Below are 17,500 nucleotides of genomic sequence, written 5' to 3'. Positions count from 1 at the left end.
AAAATGGCAGGACTGATTGGATTGAGTGAGTCTGTGCAGATACACCCCCCCCCCCCAAACTGGTTACCACCCCTCTGTACCCTTCTGTCACATTAAAACAAAAGTAACACCCCATATGGACACAATGATATATCATTCTATGAGATAACCAATAGGTAACACTGTCTCACTAGGATTCCATCCAGACCACCTTTATAGCATTTAACGTATAATCTGTATAAGACATGCATATACAGGAAATATTTGTGAGCAAGCAGGACGAGTTACTGCAGAACACTGAGGTAAAGAGCTGCCTCATCCTCCTCTCTGCTAGTCAGGGATTATTATCCTGAATATCTGATCTTTAGCTAAATCTCTGCAGGAATGGAGTTCATGAGGCGACATGAAGTACAAAGAGCATGGACAGGACAGACTGTGGTAATGTGTTGCTGTGGTAACGGAGACCGCATGCAAGTGCTGCTGCCCATTAGCCATATCCCCACCTCCTCTCTGTACCTGATGAATTCCATTCCCAGAGAGTCAGCTGAAGATCCTATCAGTTGTATTCAGGATTATAATCCCTGACAAGTAGAGCAGAGAGAAGACTGAGGCAGGTCTTTATCTCAGTGTTGTTAAGTAACTTGTCCTCATGTGTGATTAGGACAGGTTTTGTATGCAGTAATGGGACGGCGGCCATTTTATTTCTTTTAGACAAAAATAAAACAAGACATATCTAATGAAAGATATTTCGGAATATATTTACAATAAAGCAATATTGAAGTCTTTTCATAATTCCCAGAGAAACCCTATAGCAAAGATTTCTAACATTTTGTTTTCACTTTCTCACCATGTGAGAGTGCAGAATGATGGGGAAAAGCTTGAATTTTTTTTTTATTTTAGCAGAAGGCTGCAACATAGAGATAGGCCATCAATACTAACTCAGACAACCTCTTTAAGGGTACTTTCACACTTGCGTTGTTTGATTCCGGCAGGCAGTTCCGTTGCCTGAACTGACTGCCTGATCAGTCAGAAAAATGCATTGCAATACCGGATCCGTTTTTCCGGTGTCATCAGGCAAAACGGATCAGTTTTTTTTTTTCCTCATTTTTAAAGGTCTGCGGAAGGACGGATCCGGCAATCCGGTATTTTGAATGCCGGATCCGGCACTAATACATTCCTATGGAAAAAAATGCCGGATCCGGCATTCAGGCAAGTCTTCAGTTTTTTTTCGCCGGAGATAAAACCGTAGCATGCTACGGTTTTCTCTTTTGCCTGATCAGTCAAAATGACTGAACTGAAGACATCCTGATGCATCCTGAACGGATTACTCTCCATTCAGAATGCATGGGGATATGCCTGATCAGTTCTTTTCCGGTATAGAGCCCCTGTGACGGAACTCTATGCCGGAAAAGAAAAACGCTAATGTGAAAGTAGCCCAAGTATAATGGGTTTGTGCCATAAACTACTTTTTACTCTAAAGTGTATTTTCAACAATTACTCTAGCTCCCACTCCTCTTTCAAATTTACTTTGTTTGCAGTTTTCTCCTATCCCCCATGCCTGAATCCTACTTCCTGGTTTGTCATGTGTCTGCGTTCCCATCATGCCTTAGGGCAGTGAGGGGTGTCCTGACATCAGCAGATCATGTGACACTAATCACACCCCTTGTTCTTACAAATGAGGCTTCCTACACTATAAGGCCCCAATGCATGATGTAACCAACAGCAACTGAGTCTGAAAACAGATTCCCTACAGGGTGCAATGGTATGCTAATAACTGCAGAAAAAGGCCGTTTTGATGAACTATGGTATTTGGAGAAAGCGCTAAAACAGCGATATCCGCTGGGTGGGATACATCTATATTAGTGGCACAACCCCTTTAATACTAACTTTTACCACTTCATAAATCTGCCCCAGTGTGTTATACTGTATAATGATTTTGCTACAGTTCCATATAGTGTCACAGCTGGACAGGAACTGTATATTCTATTATGGGTAGTGTCTTCTAGCAAAGTTGTAACTGAGCATTACTAAGGAGAGTCTGTCTTCATCATTTTACTAAGCACTAAAGACTGGTATGTAACAAGTCAGATAGGCAGAATGATGCCAGTAATAGTTACTGCATATGTACATAGACAGGGATTGAGGTAATGACAAGAGCCTCTGTATTATACACAGACTGAAGACAAATTCTTCTTAGAAATGCTGTTACAGCTTTGCCAAGACTCTTCATACCGTTTTTCTTTTCTAGTAGAAAGAAAAATCTTTCCCTAATAAAATATATTACAAAAATGTTTAACATCCCTGCCCCTACACTATATAAAAATAAACCAAAATTACAGTTACACTTTAAGAGGGTTTTCCGAGATTTTCATACTGATGACCTATCCTACGATACCAGATCAGACACTGCTGACCTATCCTCAGCTCTGCTGTGAATGGTTGCAATGGTCAAAAAGGACGTTTTTTTCTTCCTCTCTCTGCTAGGCTTCATTTACACGTCCGTGGAACACGGTCCGTAAGATACCGGACTTGCATTCTGCTTTGTGCCACCGCCGCAGTACAGTAATACACTCATATGATCTAAGAGTATTACTGTACTGTATTTCATATTGACTCTTTCCACCGAGCACCGGCAGCTACATACAAGGAGTGCCATCCACTATAATTATCATATTACTGTACTGCGGCGGCACAAAGCGCACGGCGTCATAGGAACCAATTGACGCCATGCGCTCCTGCACTAAGTAGGATGCTAGTCCAGGATCTCACGGACCATGTTCCACGGACGTGTAAATGAAGCCTAAGGGTGCATTAACACGACCATAAGTGTTTTGCGATCTGCAAATTGCAGATCCCCAAAACATGGATACCAACCGTGTGCATTCCGCATTTTGCGGACTTCACATGGCTGGCGCTATATAGAAAATGCCTATTCTTGTCCGCGACTATTTTTGCGAGGGCCGCGAAACTGTGTGCTGTCTGCATCTTTTGCAGCCCCATTGAAATGAATGGGTCCGCACCCATTGCGCAAAATTGCGGAACAAATGCGAACCTAGAATTACGCTTGTGTGAATGGACTGGACAGAACAGGTAAAGCAAAGACATTTTGCATCATATAGCTGAAAGCTTTTATGGCCATAATACAAGCTACATGTAATGTCATATTAAATGACTGATACTCACTATTGTAATCTCCATATCCATAGTAGTTATAACCAGTGTAGTCATAGTTGCCATAGCCTCCATAACCCGGGTTGTTATAGCCATAACTACTGTAGCTTGGACTCCAGTAACTACTGTATCCCTGATTCCAGCTTTGATTTGAGCCTATGGACGGAATTGCTAAAAATCAGTAGGACCAGATTAAGGAATGAAACTGTGCAACATCTACTAATAATCTGTAAATGATCTATTAACCTCCACGTCCGCGTGATCTTGACGAGGATCCACCGCCTCTCGTGCCCCACTGCTGCTGCTGCTGGTACTGTTCCTTTGAAAGCGCTACTTTGATTTCACACTACGGAAATAATTAACAAAGAATCAGATGTTGTAACTGGACAACTAGAGGGCATGGCTGAGTGAGAGCAATTTACATGAAACCATTTGTGGTTTGGAATATTGTTCACCAGGATTGGATGGACATCTCAGGCATCATCGCTGCCTTGTGACGGCTGCGTGCTTGGCAGTACTACTCTACTGTGTAGGTTACCAACAGCGATATTTAAAGACCCTCAATGACCTGCATGCACGATTGGCCATGATCCCCGTTAAACAATACTTCATCTTTCCCTGCATTCATACTAGCCAATTGCTGGTACAGTTGTCTGGAAATTAACAAAAAGCTGTAATAACTGCTCTGTGCAAAGCGGCCTTTATGGCACTTTTTAGCATGAAACACAAAAATCGTTTTCAATGCCTGAACTGTGCATTAAAACACTTGAGCTGCATCACGCATGCATGCTGTGTGTCCTTCTAGAGGGTCAACTCCCTGAAAGGGGCTGTACAGCATCATGACACTGATTACCTCAGGATCAGATCAGTGGGGGGCCGACACCTGACACCTCCAATGATCACCTGATTGAAGAGGCCACAGCAAGTAAACACTTAGAAAAGGAAGGGCACTGCAGGCTCTTCAAAACAGCTGATAGTGGTGTCGGGGGTTGCGTGTCCTGAGGATAGGTCATGAATATCATGACACTGCACAATACCTTGAATGCAAGCTAGGGGTGCGCTGCTGCTGTAGTTCAAGACGCCCTGTCTGGCGACTGCTAACTGAAGTAGAAAGGGTTGTAACAATTTGTGCTTAAAAGCACAACGTACTTTACTCAAGCCGACATTATGGTATTTCTTCTCCATGATTTTTTTCACTGGTTCTTCTTCAGTAAATGTGATGAAGCAGAAGCCACGTCGCTTGCTGGTCTTGTTGTCCATGGGAAGCTCAACTGATTCAACCTGAAAAGAAAGGTATAACAAATAGCATAAAATGTCAGACACCTATCCAAAGTCATGCTGAATAGAAGAAAGCAAGGCTTTATCTTCAACAGTCCTTAGAGAGGTATTCCAGTCTCAAACAAAGCCTAAAGGGCTTGTCCAGGGGGTAAAAATGTATGTACCCTCACCACTTCCATTAGGTGGGTGCCTAGCCTGGCCTGTAAGACTCCTCACTAGGATATGCCCCCATTGTCTGATAGGTGCGGGACCCGCTCTTATAACGAGAACGAAGCGGGGAGAGCTGTAGCTGGAGGACCCGAGATTTCCCGGGGTCCATCCACCACCAAGCGCTGCTCCCATAGAAGTGAATGGGAGCATACCGCGCATGCGTGGCCCAGGCTCCCATTCATTTCTATGGGGCCGACAGAAATAGCCGGGCCAGTGCTCGGGTATGTTCGGCGGCCCCATAGAAATTAATGGAGGTCGGCTGTGCATGCGCCCTCCTTCACTTGCGGGGCCCCGTTCTCAATATAGGTGCGGGTCTTAGCGGTGGACCCACACCTATCAGACAGTGGGGGCATATCCGAGTGATATGCCCCCATTGTCTGAGATTGGACAATCCCTTTAAAAGGTATCTTTTAGATGCTGTAGTTAAAGAAGATCGGTCCAAGCAGCAGACTCCTTTTCATGATGAAAGAATTTTCCTGTGATCTCGTGACCACTAAAATGCATCATAAAGCAGATCCTGACTCCATAAAGAACAATTACCTCCCCAAATGTTGTAAAGTACTCCTTTATCTTGTCTTCTGGGGTGTCTGGCGACAAGCCACCCACAAATATTTTCTTTACTGGATCTTTTGTCTTCATTGCTTTTGCCCTTTTTGGGTCAATAACTTTGCCATTTAACTTGTGCTCTTTCTGCTCCATCACCTGTAAGAAGAATAAACTGTTAAGAATACCATAACCATGGGTAACACTGGACATGGCCTATATACCAGAACTGAAGTGGATCTATAATATTATACAGCATTGTTTAAGAGTAGCATAGGCATCAGACACTTCTAGTAGCAATAACAGAGGAATAGCAAAAACAGACTCATATTAAAGTTATTGCATGGTGAATACAAGATGTTACTAAAAGACATGTCAGGAGAGGCTACAGGTCCTCTTTAAAGGGATTGTTCAGCCCGGGGGCCTTTCTGGCAGACCCCTGAGCGTCACCTGACCTGCAAAGGGAATCATACTTACCTGACCCTTGCTACTGTGTTCTGGCTCCTCTACCCCACCCCAGCCTCTACAGACGGCCGGTCTTCCTGTGTGAACATACGGTCTGCAGCCGGTGACTGGCTACTGTGGAGGCATAAGCCCCAAGAGTCATGTCACCTCTGCACCCAATCATTGGCTGTAGCAGCCACATTACCCACTTAAAACCAGGTAGAACGTCGATCTGCAGCGGCGAGGAAGCCAAAACCTAGCAGCAGGGATCAGGCAAGATTCCTTCCGCAGGTCCGTCCATGCAGGATTGGGGGTAATTGCTTGTAATTGTGAGCCACAACCCTCTGTGATTGCCCAAAGTACTTTAGTATAAGGCTTCATGCAAATGGCTGTATTAGGCCAAGTTCACACTTCAGTTATTTGGTCAGTTATTGTGACCCAAAAGCAGGTGCGAGAGAGACACAGGTGCAGATCTTTCCCTTACACTTTATCTCTGTGTAGGCTTCACTACGGGTTTTGGCTCACAGTAAGGGCTCATGCACATGACCGCATTTATTTTAGTCCACAAAAAAATAAATAATTAAGAACCCATTGAAATTAGTGGTTCCGCATACAGCCTGCAAAAAAACCATAACGGACGCGGAAAGAAAATACGTTTGTGTGCATGAGCCCTAACTGATAAAAATAACTGATTAAATAACTGAAGTGTGAACTCAGCCTTAGGGCTCATGCACACAACCATGTGCCGACCAGGCCCGTGCTGTGGACCACAAATTTCGGTCTGCAATGCACAGTCCCCAACCATGCTGAATGCGGTTTGCGGACCCATTAACTTGAATGGGGTCCACACTGTAAAAATGTAGTGCATGCACTAATTTTTTTGCGGTGTGGGGGCACGGACAGAAACCCCATGGAAGCACGTAGTCTGTGTCTCCATTCCGTTTCAAGCGAATGGGTCCACATCTGTGATGCAATGCCAGGACGGAGGCCCGTATTTTGCAGACCCTCTGTTTGCGGGCCGCAATATGGACCCAGCCAGCACACAGTCATGCGCATGAGCCCTAACTCCTCTGTTTGGTGATGAGCCGTAACAGGACACGTAAACAGGTGGGGCTTTACTGCACATGTGCCTCAGGTTTCATACATGCACAGAATCTCTGCCTCTAGGGGGAAGAAATCTGCAAATGTACAGAACACTATATGGTGGCAGATGGTATCCCTATGACTCTGCCATATGCATGAAGTGTAAATCAGGGATTACCGGCACTCACAGTTACAGATATAGCCCCACAGAAACCCAAGGACATTCTATCTAAAGCCTTGTGCGATCCTTGTTGAGTAGCAGCCGCATCCTCCGATCCTAAAGACGCCATTGAGGATGGAGCGGCCGAGCGCCGATTGAAGACAGGTACGGCGGCGGTGCAGGCGCCAGATTTTGAATGCAAACAGGCAGGGCCAGCAGAGAACGATTCCGTTCCCTGGCCCTGTCAATCAACATGCGGAGGGGGCGTCTTTAGGATCGGAGCATTTTCCGCATTTTAGGGCAAAAATCCTTTTTCCCCAATCGGTCTTTACTAACAATATTGAGCTGTTATGTCACAAAGGGTTAACTCTTTTTAGCTGTGTGAATTATACGTTTTAATTTCACTTTGTTCCAGTCATCTAATAAACTTATCTTTAAATTACTAAAAGGTCATAAACACTTATTTAAAGGTCTGTATTATTACACCAATAGATTATCTGACCAATATCAGATCAATGGTGTCTATAACAAAAGATCTATGTCTGTAATTGGCCATCAGACCAATGATTGGTCAGAAAATATATGTCAGATAATCTGTCGGTGTAATACAGGATTAAGCCACTTATCAGTAAAAGGTACTGTCACACTTGTGGCAGAGTGATCCGGCAAGCAGTTCCGTTGCCGAAACTGCCTGCCGGATCCGACAATCTGCATGCAAATGGACAGCCTTTGTAGACTGATCCGGATGCGGATCCGTCTTACAAATGCATTGCAAGAACGGATCCGTCTCTCTGCATGTCATCCGGAGAAACAGATCCGTTATATATATTTTTTCACATTTTTACCTGACGGATCCGGCGTTGCGGTATTTTTAATGCCGGATCCGGCACCAATACATTTCAATGTAAATTAATGCAGTCATCTTGCATGCTGCGGTATTTCCTCCATCCAAAGCACAATTCAGTGACTGAACTGAAGACATCCTGAACAGATTTCTCTCTAATCAGAATGCATGGGGATGAAACTGATCAGTTCTTTTCCGGTATTGAGCCCCTATGACTGAACTCAGTGCCGGAAAAGAAAAACGCTAGTATAAAAGTACCCTAAGATAAGGATTCAGCTATAATGAGTGTTTATAACGTCAGAGATCAGGAGCCATCAGTTTAGCTGCATGATGGAACAAAGTGAAAATTCAGATCCTGCTACTAGAGAAACTCAAGGCTGCACAAAGACAGTGGTTCAAAATGTTTAGTAAAGACCAATTGAAAAAGTTATTGTCAGCTCAAAATTAGTCAAATGCAATAATGAAAAAAAAATGTCCCCCAAAAGGTGTACATAGCCTTTAAGTAGCAGTAACATTTTACCCCTTTGTGTTCCGGCAGCCATAATTTTTTCAGCTTTTTTTTGTGGGATAAGGTAGGTTTTTATGAACCATTTTGGGTTATACATACTGTATTAAAAAAATCTGTTTTATTATGTAGGACAGGACAAATTATATCCATCTCAATTATTATTATTATTTTCTCCTCCTCCTACAGGCTGCCAGCTTACCTACTGCCCCCCTCCTCCTCCAGACTGAAAGGGGGGCTGTTATAGCTGCTCATATCTATGGACAGGTAGCAGCTAGATACCGTATATGGGCCTGGTCTTGTTTAAAGCTGACATTCCAAGCAGAATCACAGCATTATCTTCACTACATCAGAAGGTATCATTGTTAGAAACCAGGATGGCAGTGAATGTAGCTGAAAGTGAAGGATGTTACCGCTTTTTTTCCCCAATTCGATTTCTAACACCTATATCTCCTGCTGATGTTGAGATAATGCTGCGATTCTAGCTGCTACCAATCCGGAGGTATGAACAGATAAAGCAACATCCCGCCCTAACCCTGCTGCCTGAGCTGTGCTTGGGCAGAACTGTTAGGTGGTTAACAGCCACTGGGGGGCAGGGCTAGAAGCTGCCATAAGGCCTAGTTGTGGATTTTGTGTTTTCTTTATATTTTGTGCTCACCATAAGCTCATACAAGACCTTTGGGGGCATTGCAGCATTACATAACTTTTTTCATTGCAGATTTCTCCTACGTGCCGCAGTTACAGGTGGAATACAACCTCCTGACATGTACTGCAGAAAGACCTAGCAGTCTGTGCAGTTACCCAGCTGGGAACGGAGCAGAAAATGTCATGGGCACTGCCTGATCTGTATACGTAGCACTCACTGGGCACCGTGTATATGGTGATGTGGTAATAAACCATCTCCGCCTTTTCGATGGGGAGCCCTGCTGTCAAGGACAACTGGCTCCCCATTCCTGTACTTGCCTGATCCCACTGCAGCCATCATCTCCACAAGGATGTGCAAACCGCCTGGGTGGTTAAAGTTTATGGGCCGTCTGAACTTAGTTAAAGATCATTTTCTAGGGGAAGCCTGAAGGCACAAGCTAATTTTTGGGCCAATGGTCAAACCCATATCCTTCCATCCCCTTTTTAGGATGTCTGCTATTCTGTCAAAAACACAAGACATGCAGGATGAGAACACAGTTATCATTAATAGATGGTTGTTGAGTGCTGCCCTTTTTGCCCACCAGGAGCAGCCTGGAAGCACCTTCACTGGGACATAGGGCAGCAGATAATACCAAAGACCTTGCATTCAGTAGTAAGTGGAGGCGCCTGTCACCTTATAGGAAGGAACATCCAATGACATGCGTTCTAGTATCCATACGTATCATAGCAAGAGACAGACATATTTCTATAAATGCACTCAAAAGCTAAAAAAAAAAAAAAAAAAAAAAAAGAAGAAAAAAAGTTATACCTTATCAACACCGTCAGATTCTTTAAATAATACAAAGCCAAAGCCTCTTGACCGACCAGTGATTGGATCCAATTTTAAGGTACAGTCTACAACTTCTCCAAATTTTGCAAAGTAATCCTTCAGGTCTTTCTTTGTGGTGTCCCAGCTAAGCCCTCCAATAAACATCTTCCTGCACAAAAGAAAAAACAACATTTTCAAGAAAGTTAACCAAGTAACAAAGCATTGACCAACAGTTAGGCTGCGTTCACACGGGCGAGATTTCCGCGCGGGTGCAATGCAGTAGGTGAACGCATTGCACCTGCACTGAATCCTGACCCATTCATTTCAATGGGGCTGTGTACATGAGCGTTTTTTTTCATGCATCACTTCTGCAATGCTTTAAAATCACAGCATGTTCTATATTCTGCGTTTTTCACGCAGCCCTGGCTCCATAGAAGTGAATGGGGCTGCGTTAATAACGCATTGCATCTGCAAGCAAGTGCGGATGCAATGCGTTTTTCACTGATGGTTGCTAGGAGATGTTGTTTGTAAACCTTCAGTTTTTTATCACGCGCGTGAAAAACGCATCAAAACGCATTGCACCCGCGCGGAAAAAACTGAACAACTAAACGCAATTGCAGCCAAAACTGACTGAACTTGCTTGCAAAATGGTGCGAGTTTAACTGAACGCACCCTGAACGCATCCGGACCAAATCTGTCACGCTCGTGTGAACTCAGCCTTACAATAAAGAAGGCCTCTCACCAATCCTGACTTGTGTGTGTTAGTCAACACGTCTAATCTCCAGGTTTGCTTAACACTCCATATTGTGCCATCCCTTTGTTATTTCTCCTGGAAACTTACGAAAAATTTTGACTGGGTGTTAAAGGGATTCTGTGACCTCTTTTTACCCTATAGAGATGCGGACATGCACGGCTAGATCACCGCAATATACCTGTCCCATAGCTGGAATAAATAGTTTTATTGAGTGTAAATGGGAAAAAAAAAAAAAAAAAAAATTATATATATATATATATATATATATATATATATATATATATATATATATATATATATATATATAACACACACACACATATACACAGCAAGGAGCCCAAGGGGCTGTACTAACAGTACAGGAACTGCGCATGCGTGAGCTTGCGCATCACGAGATTACAGCGAGTAGAGCTAAGGGACAGGTATATTGCGGACATGCTAGCGGCGATCTAGCCGTGCATGTCCGCATCTCTATAGAGTAAAAAGGTGACAGAATCCTTTTAACGCATCCTTGTCAAAGGGGTGTGTCACAATAATGCCTGTAGAAGCATCATAGATGCCTGAACAGGCAGTTTTACTCCCTAAAAAATGTCTAATGCGTGTGAATACGCACAATAATTTCACTGCCATTCATGAGCGCACTGAAGCAGCACAGCAATACTGCTGGTGCCTGGAAGCTCCAATAACAGAGCTCCATACAGTACAGAGCTTTGTTGTTAGGGAGGAGGCTGCTGATTTGCCAGCATCAGCGGTCTGCCGTGCCATTGACTGCTCCTCTCACACCCCTCTTCTCCCGTGCGCTGAACACACAGCAGCAGCAGCTTCCTTTTCAGTTATGAAAACAGTGAGCGCGCCATTGCCGGCTGCAGATAAAGTGCCAGGGACAGCATGGCAGGAACGGAGCCTCACCTGAGCAAAGACCATGTGCCCAGGTGACGTGACACTAGAAGTCCCAGCGTGCCCTGCAGGCTTCTATCTGCTGCTGGGAGCTCAATGTGGCGGTTTATGAATGTAAAAACTAATAGCCAGAAGGCTAAACAAAACACCCTTTCTGATCCTTATGTTAAAACATAACTTTTATTTGATTGCTCTAATACAGAGGTCAGCAATTTTGGCACTTCAGCTGTTGTGAAACTACAATTCCAAACATGCTCCATTCATTTCTATGGGAGTTTTAAGAAGAAAAAAGAGCATGCATGCATGTATGCATGTATGCATGTTGGGAGTTGAAGTTTTGCAACAGCTGGAGTGCCGAAGGTTGCCTACCCCTGCTCTAATACCTAAACACCTAAAGGAAAAAAAGAATTGAAAAAAACTGCTGTTTCTCTAGATGACCTTATGTTTATAGTAGTGTTAATATAGTATCAAGGGTCTATAATAACAGGTACCCTCAACACATGTCCTTACTATGAAGGAATGGTACCAGGAAATGTTGTATATTGCTAGGATGGAAGAGATTTCTTCAGAAGCGCTTGATGAGTCCTCCAAATATCTCAAGATTTGGTCGAAATGGGTTGACTTCCAGGAATGCCCAGACTTTCACTCCTTACTGCTTAAGTGAAGGGGTTCATCATGGGCAAACTCTAGCCCTAGAGAGATACCTCGGCTAAGAATTATGTAGCTTTCCCCAATTCCCTCACTTTTTTTTTGTATTCCCTCTCTCTCTCCCTTCCTCTATCTTTCTTCCCGCTCTGTTTCTAGCTTCCTTTACTTTGTTTTTTCCTTCTCTCTTTATCTAGTAATGTATATGTTATGCTGCATATCTTGGTGACTATGAACAGTTGATCATTCCTACTGTATATCCTATGTAATACACACCAAATTTGTTTGCTTGATTTACTAATACCTCGTGAGGATTACATCTTGTATGATGATATTTTTCACCCCATAAGACGCACCCCCCCCCCCCCCCCCAAAAAAAGTGTGTGGGAGGGGGGGGAATGTCAGTGCGTCCTATGGGGCGAATGCTGCCATTTTTACTCTGCTAACACTGATACATTGCGGGCAACTGCTGTTGGAATCGCGGCGTGGCCCGATGCAGTCACTGTACTCTATTACACCGGGTTCCGCACACAGCAGTATCCATATGTAAAGTATAGCAATCCTCTGCGGTAGCGCAATTCACGTAGTACTCACTATAAAATTCCTGTACTAGCAGGCAGGCTGGCCGGTCACTCACTTCGTCACGCGCATGCTCCGCCTGCTTCATTAATAATGTGGGAGGAGCATGTGCATCACAAAGTGAGTGACCGGCCAGCCTGCCTGCTAGTACGGGAATTTTATAGCGAGTACTACGTGAATTGCGCTACCGCAGAGGATTGCTATACTTTACATATGGTTTGCCTACACTTACATATGGATACAGCTGTGTGCGGGGCCCGATGTAATAAGAGTACAGTGACTGCACCATGCCCCGCCGCGATTTGAACACCAGTTGCCGGCCTCCACCCCCTTTTGGGGGTCACTATTTACACAGGGACGCTGTTATGGGGTGGGGGAGACTATGACTTTGGATGACACATATATAACATCTTATTTTTTTTCTATATATCTATATATGTCATCCACAGATCCCTACCCCATAGCCGTGCGTCATCCACAGATCCCCCTTAAAACAGCATCTCGGATGCGGACAGAAAAATACGCCGTGTGCATGAGGAAGGAATATATATGTTGTATTTTTACTCTTCCAGTAAAAATGTAGTGCGACCTCTGGGAGTGTCCCTACACAGTCTGACAGTAGCCGATCATTACTGAACAGCTGTCAACTGCTTCAAACACTTCCAGGAGGAATAACAGAAACAGCACAACACAGTTGTAAAAACCATACAGAAATGTATTTCAGTCAGAATACAAGTAGTTACTAAAATATACACATCAGGAGAGCTGAAAGATACTCTTTAAAGGGGTTATCTGACTATTTTGGATAGTTCATCAGTATCTGATCGTTGAGGGGGCCAAAAACCAGGACCCTCACTGATCACCTATTTGAGAAGGCACAGGCGCTCCTGTGATTGCCGCGACCTTCTTGCAGCTTACCAATCACAGCGTCATACGGTACCGCAGCTCAACCCCATTCACTTCAATGGAGCTCAGCTGCACCCATGCTGCGCGACAAATGGTCATGATGTCACAAGGCCTAGGGCAGCGATGGCCAACCTCTGGCACTCCAGCTGGGGTGAAACTACGACTCCCAGCATGCTCCATTAATTTCTATAGAGATCTGAGAACAGCCAAGCAAGTGTACATTTTGAGAGTTGTACTTTCACCACAGCTGGAGTGCCGGTGGTTAACCATCACTGCCCTAGAGTAGGCAACAAGGCGGCTGTGGTGGTCTTCACAAACTGCTGATCAGCTGAGGATAGGACATCAGAATCTAGCCCTATATGAGGGTAGCATAAAGCGGAGACAGACTGATTCCAGCGCTGTGTCTCTCTTGTTGTACTTTTCATTATATGACTGTTCTCCTGCTGCAGCGCGAGCAGAGGCTGGAGTCCCCGATATTCGTTAGCTGCTATGCCGATCATGAGAATGGAGGACCCATGTTCCCACATTTCCGCTGCTGACGGTAGCCATGTACAGAGCTGAGCAGCTCCATAGAACTGAATGAAAAAACAGCAGACACGTGCGAATGCCACTCCGGGTAGATCAGTGGGGGTTCCAGCAGTCAGACCCCCACCAATCAGACCCCTATCCCCTATCCAGTGGGTAGCATTGTTCATGGAAAAAAACCTTTCATAGGGGTGTCAGATTAGAACAAGAAGGCTGCGTCTTTTTGGAAACTGCATCACCCAGGTATTCTGGCACTTCACTGCTCCTTTTCTAATTTCAGACCCCAGTTGCTAAATAGACAAAGGCCCTGAGGCTTCCAAGGCTAGAAAAAAAATGAAGCTGTCCCTACAAATGAGGGGGGATTCAGCCAAAATGGCAGACATTTTGTCTGATGAAAATGCCATCAGCTAGGTTGTAAAATGTCTTTCGTGGCATGATGGGCCAATCATTTGCGATTCCGCAAAAATGTACTTCCAGTTACAAAAAAGCTCCACCTATGAGATATGCCCTTTATAATGGCGCCCCCTAATGCGCAGTTCGATGCAAGAAACTCTCTGCGTGTGTCAGCGAGTGGTCTTGTTCTGACACCTTCTCCTCCGACAGGATCGCAAGGCATAACAATGATTTATAATGCCGTGTGTCCTAGAGTCTATTGAATTACACAGACATAATGCGGTCAGTGTATTCAGTAGATACAGGTCTAGCAGGGACACGGCATTAAAAATCATTGTAAGGGCTCATGCTCATGGTTTGGGTCCACATTCGATCCGTATTTTTTGTGGGTTTGATGTGGACCCATTCACTTCAAAGGGGCCGCAAAACATGCGGACAGCACTCCATGTTCTATTAGGGGCAGGCCGTTCCACAAAATGCAGAATGCACACAACCGCTATCAGTGTTTTGCGGATCGCCAAACAGCCAACAGTCATGTGCATGAACCCTAAAGCTATGTGATGCTGTCAGAGGAGCGGAGGTCAGAATGTGAACTCACTGACATACGCAGCAAGTTTCGCACATTGAACTCGCTCGTCTGTAACTAGCCGAAAGCTTTGGGGGCGATTTATCAAGACAGGCGCTGGTCGTGATATCCCCTGCGCTGCCAGAGGAGACACCACATTTATGACAAGGAGCAGGCCTCATCATAAATTAGGTGCATCCTCTGCACCTAAAACAGAAATGTACGACAGCTTGGAGCTGCAGTAGATTTCTGACTTCATTTGCACCAGAAAACTGTCGTCAATGAAGAAAACTGTCTCACCTGTTGGTCATGACCTTTCCCAGCGGCATAAAAAGAGACGCTTGCATTTAAAAAAAAAATTATAAACATACAGCTTGCGAATTTTATAGTCACTTTTCTGGAGCAAGGGAGATGATAAATCTCCATTTGTTCACATAGCGGGGGAGAATTACGAAATGGTCAGAAAGAAAACCTAGCGAGCAATCATAGCGCAGCTCTTATTTCTTTCACTGCTCTTTGAAAATGAAAGCTGGACTGGGATTGGTGGCTATTGGAAACACAGGAAGTTTCTTAGGGCCCATTCAGACGGTCATATGTGTTTTGCAGTCTGCAAATTGTGGATCCGCAAAACACGGATACCGGCCCATGGTAAAAATTCCTATTCTTGTCGCCAATAGAACATTGAAATGAATGGATCGGCATATTTGTTATATTTTTAGAGCAGGCACTTGTATTCCAATAATCTCAAGTATGCCAAACCACTGTCTTTTTGGCACATGTCCAGGGGGTTTGTGCCAGCATACTGTTTTTAAGGGGTAATAAAAAGTGTAAAAGGTGTTTTCTGGTAACTATTTTTTACCAAGTGCCCGCCCCCTGAAATAGAAGCTTGATACCTACCACGCCATCTGGCTGGTTATGAACATGGTTCCGACCAATGACTGGCTTCAGTGGTAACGTGCTGCTTGTGGCCACATCATTGGCTGGATCGGTGCATGTGACCATGGCCAGCCGGATGTAAACATCACAGCGGGGGCAGTGCGGTGGACAGAAGCGGCTTCTGTTTCAGGGGCCATAAAAAATTATTACCGGAAAAAAGGGGAGCCGTCACCTCTCTTCACATGTCACGTTTATTAACTACTTGCATCCCTCCTGTAGTATCAGTTCTGGGACATCTATTCTTATGACTCTATAACAGGAATCACCAACCTTCCGCACTCCAGATGCTGTAAAACTACAACTCCCAGCATGCACACATGTTAAGTTGTTCGTCTAACTCCCAGAGAAATGAATGGAGCATTCTGGGAGTTGCAGTTTCACAGCAGCCGGTAGGAGTGGGAGGTACAAACAATATAAATTTGGGCTACCGACTCAGCACTGAAGCTGGCTGACGCTGTGTGTGACGTCAGGTCCCTACCAGTGCGTGCTGGGAAGAAGACTAGGTCCGTCTTCTGTGGACTCCATCAGCCAGCCGCGCCCCCTAGAGGAAAGGTAAGTATATTAGCAGGGGCCCGTATCCATGGGGGGGGGGGGGGGTAATGTGGTTGGGTTTGGAGGATGGCCATGGCATGGCACTGGCTGGGGGGACATGGATGATGGCAAATGGCAGTGGCATGGGGCTGGTGACGCTGGCTGGGGGAGAAAATAATATATTGCGATGTATATGGTTATCGCTCATAGTTCATATTATATCGCGATATAGATTTTAGGCCATATCGCCCAGCCCTAGCAGCCAGAGTGACAGAAGTTGCTGATCCCTGCTCTATGTCATTGCCAGTCTGAAATGAAGGTCCAGATGGGTGTTACTAGTTGGGGATGTGTCCCTGCACAATCTGACACTAGCAGCACTGATTGTATATAGTGTCCGACTCTGCAGGGATACATCCCCAACTGGTAACACCAATCTGGACCTGCATTACAAACTGCTGACAATTCATATAACTTCTAGCAGAAATAAGGCATCTCAGGGTAGCGGTGATCCCATAGACATGAATAGGATCGCAACGTGACTCACATATTTACTGTGACCCCAACACTGCTGGATTATTTTGTGACTCGTGTGTCGGGGGTCACAGAAAACACATTCAATCCTATGGGATTACTACTACAATGCGATCCTGCCTGCGACCAGCGTAGCCACAGTCATGAAAAGATGCCCCAATCCTGGGGGGATGTAGACATGTCAAGAGAGGTGACCGCTCCTGAAATAGAAGGTGTAGACGGCTCACCTATCTGCTTTCATGTGTACTGTGCTCAATGTCGGACTGACTCACCCAGTCAGAAAATTGTAAAAAGGAGCGAGAGAAAAAGAAAAAGAGCGAGAGAGAGAGAAAAGAGCGAGAGAGCGAGAGAGAAAAGAGAGCGAGAGAGAAAAAGAGAGCGAGAGAGAAAAAGAGAGAGAGAGAGAAAATGAGAGCGAGAGAGCGAGAGAGAAAAGAGAGCGAGAGAGAAAAAGAGAGCGAGAGAGAAAAAGAGCGAGAGAGAAAAAGAGAGCGAGAGAGAAAAAGAGCGAGAGAGAAAAGAGAGCGAGAGAGAGAGAAAGAAAAAAGAGCGAGAGAGAGAGAGAAAA

General features: G+C 44.8%; 1 protein-coding gene across 6 annotated transcripts in view; it reads right to left on the bottom strand.

Moving 5' to 3' along the window:
* The window catches only part of LOC122945673 (heterogeneous nuclear ribonucleoprotein D0-like), a 31,003-nt gene that overhangs the window by 3,773 nt on the left and 9,730 nt on the right, over window positions 1-17,500 (bottom strand). For 4 of the 6 annotated variants that reach the window (XR_006391134.1, XR_006391133.1, XM_044304837.1 and 1 more), the window contains exons 2-7: window positions 16,349-16,411; window positions 9,671-9,839; window positions 5,179-5,340; window positions 4,300-4,431; window positions 3,397-3,496; window positions 3,163-3,321 (exon numbers count right to left, since the gene is read on the bottom strand). Coding sequence is in view for 4 of the 6 variants with exons in the window: in XM_044304837.1 (XP_044160772.1) it covers window positions 3,163-3,321; window positions 3,397-3,496; window positions 4,300-4,431; window positions 5,179-5,340; window positions 9,671-9,839; window positions 16,349-16,411 (785 nt within the window). In the remaining 2 variants the exon portion in view is untranslated. The remainder of the gene's footprint in view (window positions 1-3,162; window positions 3,322-3,396; window positions 3,497-4,299; window positions 4,432-5,178; window positions 5,341-9,670; window positions 9,840-16,348; window positions 16,412-17,500) is intronic. The other 2 variants (XM_044304830.1, XM_044304849.1) reach the window with 2 other exon arrangements.

The sequence above is a fragment of the Bufo gargarizans genome, chromosome 1 (genome assembly GCF_014858855.1).
Source record: "Bufo gargarizans isolate SCDJY-AF-19 chromosome 1, ASM1485885v1, whole genome shotgun sequence".
Taxonomy (NCBI): domain Eukaryota; kingdom Metazoa; phylum Chordata; class Amphibia; order Anura; family Bufonidae; genus Bufo; species Bufo gargarizans.
The sequence above is the reverse complement of the archived record's forward strand: the minus strand, read 5'-3'. Positions and strand labels throughout refer to the sequence as shown.